Here is a 9,233-nt window from a genome sequence, read left to right on the forward strand (position 1 = left end):
AATGCAAATGGAGCTGAGAAAAAAACCTGTGAAAAGTAACAGGGGTCTGGTTTGCAGGAGGAACCACAAACTTCCCTGGGTTTGTTATTGTTCTCATAAAATCTAGAGGACTAACTGTTTAAACAGTTTAACCAGGAACTACTATTAAAACATTAACAGTTAGCTTGAAAAATAGTTTTTTGCTCCACTTAAAATATTCATATGTTGAAGAACAAAATTAAAACCAACACAAAACAATATAGTTTTAAATGTTTAAACATATTTTTGTAATATTGACAATAACAAAAAAACAGTTTGCCTTAATTTGTATATTACATATGATAAAGTAGACACCATTATAAAAAGCTGTTTGTTTGTGGTTCAGCAACAACACAAATCAGACCCAGTATATAATGTTCTTGTTAAAACTCACGTCATGAATAAATGTTGTATAGTAAAAAGTGAAGTCCATTATGAAATCATAACAACTCTCCTCTTTTTTCCCCAAAACCCAAACACACAAACTGTACAGTAAAGTGATGACAAAGAAACAGCGCATCTCAGCGAAGGCTTTGCCAGCCTTCAAGAACTAGTTTGACATTTTTTGGTATATGTGCTTAGTAGCTTTCTTGCTGGGAGTTAGTTGTGAAGTTCGTCCCACTGTAATGTTTGTGAATACAAAATTGGCGCCTGTTAGCATAGCTTAGCATAAAGAGTGGAAACGGGGAAACAGCTCACCTGGCTCTCTCTTACGCTCCGACTACCTACAACTTTATTGCTCACTGCGCCCAGAAAAAAAACAGTTCCAGCCTGTGACTCTCCACAGCGATAAAGGACTCAGCAGAGGATATTTTAAGAGATAGTCTACACTTTTTAGGGCCTGTACACATGCTGCCTTTTAGACACAATGCCCTCGAGGTTCAGAGCAAATACTTTGAGATAAACAACAACAAATCACAGCCAGCAGATATCTTTCCCGTCTTCTGTAAATATCAAGCTCTGATAAACAGGAGGAGAAGTTGATCATTTTAGCGCAGGGCCACGAACAGCTTTAGATCTGTCCCACAGACAATTCTTTAAGCCTAATGTACATCTCAAAAACAACATCTGGGAGACCAGCTCTGCCCGCAGGGTTTCTGGTGGGTGGGCCATAACACTGACTGTTTAGCAACATTAGATGCAACCTGCCTCCATGCTCTTGAACGTCAGCAAAGAGGAAGCACAATAGTTGCACCCAATGCCAAACCTCGCGTTTTCCAGGTGCTTAAAGATGAGGCATGTGTCCCGGCCCTCCTCGAAGAGAAGTTAGATGAGTAGGTAACCAGCGGAGACTCCAGGAAATAAATTCTCCCGGAGGATAAACCGTCCAGTGTTACTGAACATAACCCCCATAACACATCAAGTTGTCATTCTTCCACTTCAGTTTTTTGTCCTCTCTTAAAAATCACAATAAAACTGGCTAACTAGTGAGTTTTAGATATGCTGACAGGTGGATTTTGTTACTTTTGGACAAAACCAGTTTAACAATTTTCTAGTTTCATGTCTTTATACTAAGCTAAGCTAACCAGGTGCTGGTCGTAGCCTCATATTTACTGTACTTACTCTTTACAGCTAAGCCTAAGAGCTAAAATGCCTTTTTTATTTCTAAATATATATATATATACATGGCAAAAGTTTCTCTGCATAAGCAGAATTTGTCATTTGCTCATTAGCCATTTGATCGATCGCTCTCAGTAGTTTAACCCTGTCTTTTCAGTAAGTGATTGGCAGGACGAGAGGTAGAGTGCTCAGTGACACTGCTGAAATAAAACTGCCGCGTGGTAGCACCGTATCAGTTTGAAAGCTTTGAGGCGGCCTGTGAGTGAGTCTCAACAGAGACAATACTTGGTTTTATAAGCTCCTTGTTCCACTTGGCCAGCGTTGCAGAATTACTGAATGCCGTACTTTGTCTCCAGCTCCTCAGCTGCCCGTCCCAGGTGCATCTTTCTCAGTTCATCCAACAACTCCTGCAACAAGGGCCAGGGCTGCGTTTTGCCTCGTCCCCCTATACCCGCCTGTGAGCCTCTCTCTGCCCACACCCTCAGCATCTGATAGTGAGCCTCACGGCAGGATCGGTGATCCATCTCTGCTTGTTCGATCTCTGTATCTTTCACACCGAGAGCACGCACCAGCTGCTTCACCTGCAGCACAGGCACCAGATCCAGCACCATGTAGATCAGCTCAGGGACTGCAGGGACTGAAGGGAGGGGAGGGGGTGTTGAGGGAAGAGATAAGAGTTAGTACAATAGTTTTCTGTGTGTTTGAGTGAAAAACAACTGGTCTGTTGGTCAGGAACGTGTGCTGCTATGTGCAGTGTAAAATGCACTCACTCTTGACTTCCAGGGGGACACAGTCAGGCAGATTGGACAGGTCCTGCTCATTCACAGGACTTTGGGGAACAGCTTTAACTTTCAAGTTCTCTGACAGTTCATTTCTGTTGATCAGGACTTGCTATGAGACAAAAGTAGATTAAGTTTTATTGACTGTAAACATACATCCCGCAAAAAAAAAAAAGTGACCACAGACGGTTAGATCAGTGTACCTCGCATGAGTCAGAGGAGATGTCCGATGGTGGGCAGGGTGGATTCAGCAACTTCTTCTGGGTAGACCTTTTTGTGACCATGTGCGTGATGAGAGCCACAACAACCACTAATACCCCAGCCGCAACAACAACTCCAGCGATTATGTTGATAAGATATTTATGTACAACCTCAGGAGCTTCATAAGGATCCGAAGAGGCAGAAAGGGAACAAGACATGAAGAATGGTACACGTTAACGCGCCATAATTATACATGGCATTTACATAACATCACAAGTTCGACTTTAGTTTTGCGATTAGGGAGAAAGTTGTTCACATTTACTAATATTTTTGGACTGTCTTAGAGCATGGGAATAACATGTATGAATTTTAAAAATAGTAGTTCCCCTTTAACACTTCCCAGACCTGGATAAGTGGCAGTTTTTGCTTTTAGTTCACAAAAAGGAAGTGACGCACCTCCTACAAGCCCAATGCATTGTTGCAACAATCCCATTATAAGTTTAAAGTGTCTCTCAACAGCCAGAAATCAAATACAAAAACATTTTCTAACTAAAATGACTGCTTACAGAAGAGCAAAGATTTTGTATTGGCTATTAAGCCCAGTTGTTTTTGTGTACCTGTTTTATAACTAGTATTCTCTTCTATATGCACATTTGTACAACAAAAAACATTTACTTTGCTCTAAATGTATTTGCTTATATAATTTGGTTAAAACAGAAAGTGTATCATATGAAATGTTCTTAGAAATTTAGATATTTACCATTTGAACTTATTGAAATAAAGTTGATGCTTAAATTAATAATTTAGGTGTAATAATTTCTCAAAAAAAAACAAAAAACATCTGGTATGTCCACATGCCAGACTGTTGTTCAATTCCTGGTTTCCACCGTCACCACACTTCAGCTGTAGTTACACAACACACACATCATATTGAAACCAGAGACTAACAACACATCTTGTATAATTCAAAGTGCCTGCAAAGAAACTCTTTCAAAAGCTGGTCTGATGATCGTATACCTATCAGAAGTGCTCACCTTTTGTATTATGAGTAGAGGGTGATGCACAGAGGTGTTTGCACTCAGCGGTACAACTGTGAAGAAAAGAGAGGATGTTTCACAACACTGAGGAGGAAGTGGCACCTCTTAGGAGGAAGTGAATAACATGAAGGCCGACACACTTTTTCTGACACCAGCAAATTACTTCAAGCAGGGCTAACACTTTGAATATGACTTAAAGTTAATGTTGTTGAAATTGGTATTTAATGAAAAAATAATTACGCTTCATCTGTCACAGTTACTACTATGTGAATACAGCTATGAATTACTGACAGTTCCTTGTTTTCCCTTTTCATCTGTGACAGTATCTGTGTCTGTCCACCTCCTAAACAACTTACTGAACAATTAATAACTGCATTCTCCACTGAAATCAAATGTATTTGCAGGCTTATGAGAGTTTATTTGTTGCCCTGTTTACATTTTTACTAATAATTCTCTTTTTAAATGCATAATGTAATTTCGTTCTTCTCTAATCAGAAAAATTTTGACCAAATGTAGCTCCTTCAAGAGAATGTTTACTTTAGTTATTCTGTAGATCTTTACCAATGTTTCAACAGTTTGATACAAATGTCTAAAAGATTTATAAATATAGGATCACAAAAGGTATTTTTGTCCAGATATCGAGGGTTCCTCTCTCAGTGAATCAGGCAAACATTGCGTGAATCAGAAGCCCCTGACATTAACAAATGGTCACTTGTTTAGTAAATGTTAAAATGTCATCAACCCAGTTTTAATGTCTTGTAACTTCTCTCTTCTGCTGCCGACAAATGGAAAGACTGACCAAATCCGGAAGTGCGTTGCAAGTTTCAATTCAACAAAACAAGTTCCCTATTGACAACTTTAAATAAAAGCATCCCAAAGGGCAGGATGGGAACAAAGCATGAAGCAAAAGCTCATAGATATTAGGGTACTCACTTCTTGCAGGGTTCGCATTTGCCCTTGACTCTGTGGTATTTATCTGTACATTCACACACAGTGTTTTTCTCCGATGAACCTGTGCACAACAAAAACAACTCTATTTAGACTGACCACAAATGTACTAAACTAGAATTACCACCTCATGGTTGTATGCCTCTGCAAATCCATAAAGTTGCAGTTACAGTTTACATCCATGTCTGTGAAAACATGGATGCTTCACACACATGGCAGCCCGGCAGCACAGAAAATCAATACAATTAGCACAGTGTCAAGGGGGACACCAAAGATTAGTGTCACCAATGCAGGATATGACAAAATGTGTCCCCTTCTGTTTCTCTGTTATGGCTTTGAAAAGTCTTTGTGCAGAATATTATAAAGCTACAGTGAAGTCTACCTTTGATCTTCTGGGTGTAAAAAGTCATGTTGTCATAATTAGCGTGTGAATTCCTGAGTTATGGCCAAAAAAACCTGTTTTGTGAGTCAAAGTGACCTTTAACTATTGACCACCAAATTCTAATCAGTTAATCACGAGTCCAAGTGGAGTTTTGTGCCAAATCTAAAGACATTCCCTTAAAAACTTCTCGAGATACCGTGTTCAGTAGAACGAGACAGACGAGGTCACAGTGACTCTAACATTTGAGCTCTGACCGCCAAAATATAATCAGTTTATCGTTAAGTCCAAAAAGAGATTTGTGCCAAATTTGAAATAATTCCTTCAAGGTATTCTTATGATATGTTGTTCACAAGAATGGGATGTACGAACAACAACCAAAAAACAATGCCTCTGGCTGACGTAAGTGTATATTCCTATAACTATATTTGTATAATTTCTTTCATTCCCAAATCTTAAGACTTACATGACTGTTTTAATTTTTCATCCTTACGACACTGTTTACATCTGAGACACTGGAATGTTTCTGAATCGATGACAGACTTGTAAAAGCCCTCTTCACAGCGACAAATGGCGTTGCGGTCTCTTTCACATGGTGACTCCTCCTCTTCATGCTTTGATGCTGCAGAAAAATTGGCAAGAGAGAAAGTGAACAAAGAAAACCATTACTGATGCAACACTGACAAATCAATGAGGTGACACTGAATCACAAAAAAAGGTAATGTTGCTCTACCTTTGCAGCTTTTGCAACTTCTGCAGGTGGGGGAGGAGTTCATCTGGTCTGTGTATTGTCCATCAGGACACAGTGTGCAATTACTTCTCTCATTCAAAGCGTGACACGTTTCTACGAGCTTAAAACCTGAATAACAAAACCAAGTGAAAACACAGTTAGAATTTTAGTTAGGATGGGTTTAATTGTAGAAGAAGAAATCTGCCTGTGTGATATTATTTCCAATAATAAGCACTGTAAATCATATGTGTTGTGCTGGAGGCCATAAAGTACCTGGAGAGCATTTGTTGCAACAAATTCCCTTGTCATTGGTATATTCCCCAGGTTCACACATCGGCTCCTCTGAAGGTTCTAACAATGCCAGAGTGGGGATGAACATGCACTACAACACAGAATATAGAGAGAAAAGCTTTATTGTCCATCACATGAAGTTTTTGTGTAGTTATACAATTTCAAAGTATTTAGTGAAGCATTTTTTATTTTTTTTCTCACCATAAGCAGCAGTAGTGTGCCAATAGGGGCTTTTTTGATCCATCTTCCTCTGTGCCCAGCTCCCTCCATTATCTTACAGGTTTAAGTCAATCCATCTGAAGCCACCTGCAGGGAGAATAATCTGTAAACACCTCAAACAACCCATGTAAAAGTGATATAACTCACAGGTATTGTGCATACTATTACTGCGTCCAACTTTTGCTGAATGATGGACAGATATGCTCCGAGCCTCCAAAAAAAAAAAATCATCTTGTGATTATTTTAACGGAAATTTCAATATGGGTTGCAATTTTTGTTTCACATCACAACATCACGGATTCATCTATATTGGTTTGTTGTGACATATTTTACAAGCCTTCAGTTAAGACTTAATGTCTTAAATATCCTTGAAAGTACAATGAAATCAACAGTAAGTTATCTTCATCAATATCCTAAGTTTAGAAAAAATGATGGCTTAACGTTATGTTTTTAAAATTGCCACCAAAGTGAAAAGGTTTACAAACAATCATAGACCCAAAGTGCACCTCTCATCTCTAGCACCACCAACAGGTCACAGTTTGTCGTACACTACAGGTCATACCAGGACACGGATTATAATCAGGCTCAACTGTACTTTGACATTAATGCATCATGTGTGTTGATAAGAATCTGGTAACACAATGTGTATCATGATATAAGGGTTATGATTCAGTATTTTTTTGATACTATAATCAAGGCAATATATTTCATTTAACATTATATTTTAGATTCAGTACAGTATACCAAAACATAATATCATGATACGCAGTGTATCGACATAAAGACAGATTTATTTAAAAATTATTAAATACACATAAAAACTTCTACACCTGAAGACAGTTACCACAAACATCTACTACTGTTGGGGATAAAATTACACAATAAAGTCACAGGCTTATTTCCAGTGTGATTCTCTGGGGTCTGGTAAAGTGGAATTAAAAGAGACATAAATGGGAAACACTAGATTATTTTTTTCAAGGTTCCTATTATGAGAGATTATTTGCTAACCACTTCCTCAAAGCTTGCTTAAAATTTCTATCTGCTTCAATCAGTTTCAGAGACTCTGGAGGTTTATTCCATTCAATTGCAAACATATATCAATGCGTGTTTTTGCCCATAAAACATTTGAATCTGAAAAGAATTAAATCTGTTGAAGAAATTTGAGGACATCTTTCTTTACTGTGCAACAGCTTGTCAAAAACACTCATTCATGCAGTCCAACCAATTCATTTTATTACATTCGTGTGCTCAGATGCATTCATGAGTAGACTGTTACTGACATACAAAACTAATGTCCTGTATCTTAATATCATGAAGATTTATTAATTTTGCACTGAAAAATAAAACAAAATACAACCATGTCCAGATTATACTTCTATAGGGCAAATTAACTGCTAATCTCTTTTATAGGTCCCATTAGCCCCGCAGCCTCCCATCCTGCACTCCACTGCCCAACCCCAAGTTTACATTTTGTGTGGTACTTTGCAAAGTACGCTGGGAATGTGCAAAATATACTGTGCGCACAGTAATGAGGGTATCGCAACCAGATTTTGACACAGGGACAAGACAGGGACTAAAGTTCTAAAAATAAAGTACTCACTTTAAAAGTACGCAGGAATTTTCGCTGACTGATTGTAAACAGAATCACCATGAGATGCTTATAGTCTGGCAACCTATCACTACCTTTAATTAAAGTCCTGACCTCACCTGAGCGCTGTGTCCAGGAACTAGGGGTCGACCGATATTGTTTCTTCAGGGACTTAATGTAATTGCATCGGCAATCATTAAAATAAAATGCTGATACAGATAATCGCCAAGTGTCAAATATTGGCCCCAGTAACTGGCCAGGCCGAAAATCTGTCGATCCCTGCTGGGAACGTCCCAAACACAGAAAAATAAGAAGAAAATAAGTAAATATATAGGCAGAGAGCAGAGTCTCTGCAGGTAAACACACCACCACACGCCTCTTTTGCACGAGTCTAAATTTTATTATTCAGGAAAATCCTGCACAGTATATCTTGAAGGCCTTTATCGTCTCAGTTGATATTGAGCTTTATCAAATCAATGATTTAAATTACTATTACTACTACAAACCAGTTGACGCACAGTAAACCTGGGGCTTTCAGGGCTCGGGAGTCAGTTGGTAATCCACAGTTGAGTACATCTGAGGCTGAAAACATAAAGTTTTACATCTGATTAAAGCTGAACCGAGTCTAAGAAGCTAAGATGTCCTCAGATGACCAGAGCAACACTTCTGATTTTGGTAATAGCGTGGCCCCTATTACTCAGACACTGACGCAGATTTTAGAGGAACGGAAAAGTTTTCTCTCTACTATTCGTCCAACAATTAACAATGGTATCTGTGAATTTAAGTCCTTTCTGTATAATTTAAGTAATTTAAAATATAAAATCTATCCAAACTACATTAAATAACTCCTGACCTTTGACCTGATTACTTTCAAATGGTCAGTTCACCCAAATTACAAAAGACATATTTTTCAACATACATGGGATCTAACCCATGGACATAGGTTTCATTTCCACATTTGGAGGGACACATATGAAACTGGGGTTTGGGGGAAATTCCCCCAGGAGATTTTGAGTGTCAATCACTTAATTTCCTGTATTCTGATGAATTTGTGTGCATCCATTTCCTTGCCTATTCTGCATCACTTTATGAAGGAAATGTCATGAGTCTCATAAATATATTAGTCTTCTGGAGGAGGTTTTAGATTTACCTGTTGAGGTTTTGAGACACCAATCTCTGAGATTTCTGCTGCCAGCATAATTATATTAAGATCGGGGGTATTTTATTTGAGGTGTTGATTATTAATCAAGCCTGGGTGTTTGAGGCTTCAGTCCCAAATGTTTTATAAATAGCTCCAACTCTAGACATAATAGATAATATATAATATATAATATAAAAGTCCCAGATCTAATAATCTGTTGCTCCATTAATAATAAAATNGTCCCAAATGTTTTATAAATAGCTCCAACTCTAGACATAATAGATAATATATAATATATAATATAAAAGTCCCAGATCTAATAATCTGTTGCTCCATTAATAA

The 9,233-nt window shown here is 38.1% G+C and overlaps 1 protein-coding gene across 1 annotated transcript; it reads right to left on the reverse strand.

Annotated features, from left to right (window-relative positions):
• Positions 1–237: 237 nt before the first annotated feature.
• tnfrsf1a (tumor necrosis factor receptor superfamily, member 1a) lies at positions 238–6,281 on the reverse strand. Its single transcript, XM_042489390.1, has 9 exons — positions 6,145–6,281; positions 5,926–6,034; positions 5,656–5,781; positions 5,389–5,544; positions 4,529–4,607; positions 3,593–3,648; positions 2,561–2,736; positions 2,349–2,469; positions 238–2,215 (listed from the first exon to the last, which is right to left on the reverse strand). The coding sequence occupies exons 1-9, from the start codon at positions 6,211–6,213 to the stop codon at positions 1,908–1,910; spliced, it is 1,200 nt and encodes a 399-aa protein (XP_042345324.1). The 5' UTR covers positions 6,214–6,281; the 3' UTR covers positions 238–1,907.
• Between the last annotated feature and the right edge of the window lie 2,952 nt (positions 6,282–9,233).

The sequence above is a fragment of the Plectropomus leopardus genome, chromosome 7, assembly GCF_008729295.1.
Source record: "Plectropomus leopardus isolate mb chromosome 7, YSFRI_Pleo_2.0, whole genome shotgun sequence".
Taxonomy (NCBI): domain Eukaryota; kingdom Metazoa; phylum Chordata; class Actinopteri; order Perciformes; family Serranidae; genus Plectropomus; species Plectropomus leopardus.

Excerpts from the sequence above, each read along its gene's own strand:
- tnfrsf1a (XM_042489390.1), bottom strand. The coding sequence starts at position 6,213 with ATGGAGGGAGCTGGGCACAGAGGAAGATGGATCAAAAAAGCCCCTATT. Across the intron at positions 5,545-5,655 it reads AAGTTGCAAAAGCTGCAAAG|CATCAAAGCATGAAGAGGAG; the intron begins GTAGAGCAACAT and ends ATTTTTCTGCAG. Across the intron at positions 3,649-4,528 it reads AAATGCGAACCCTGCAAGAA|TTGTACCGCTGAGTGCAAAC; the intron begins GTGAGTACCCTA and ends TTTTCTTCACAG.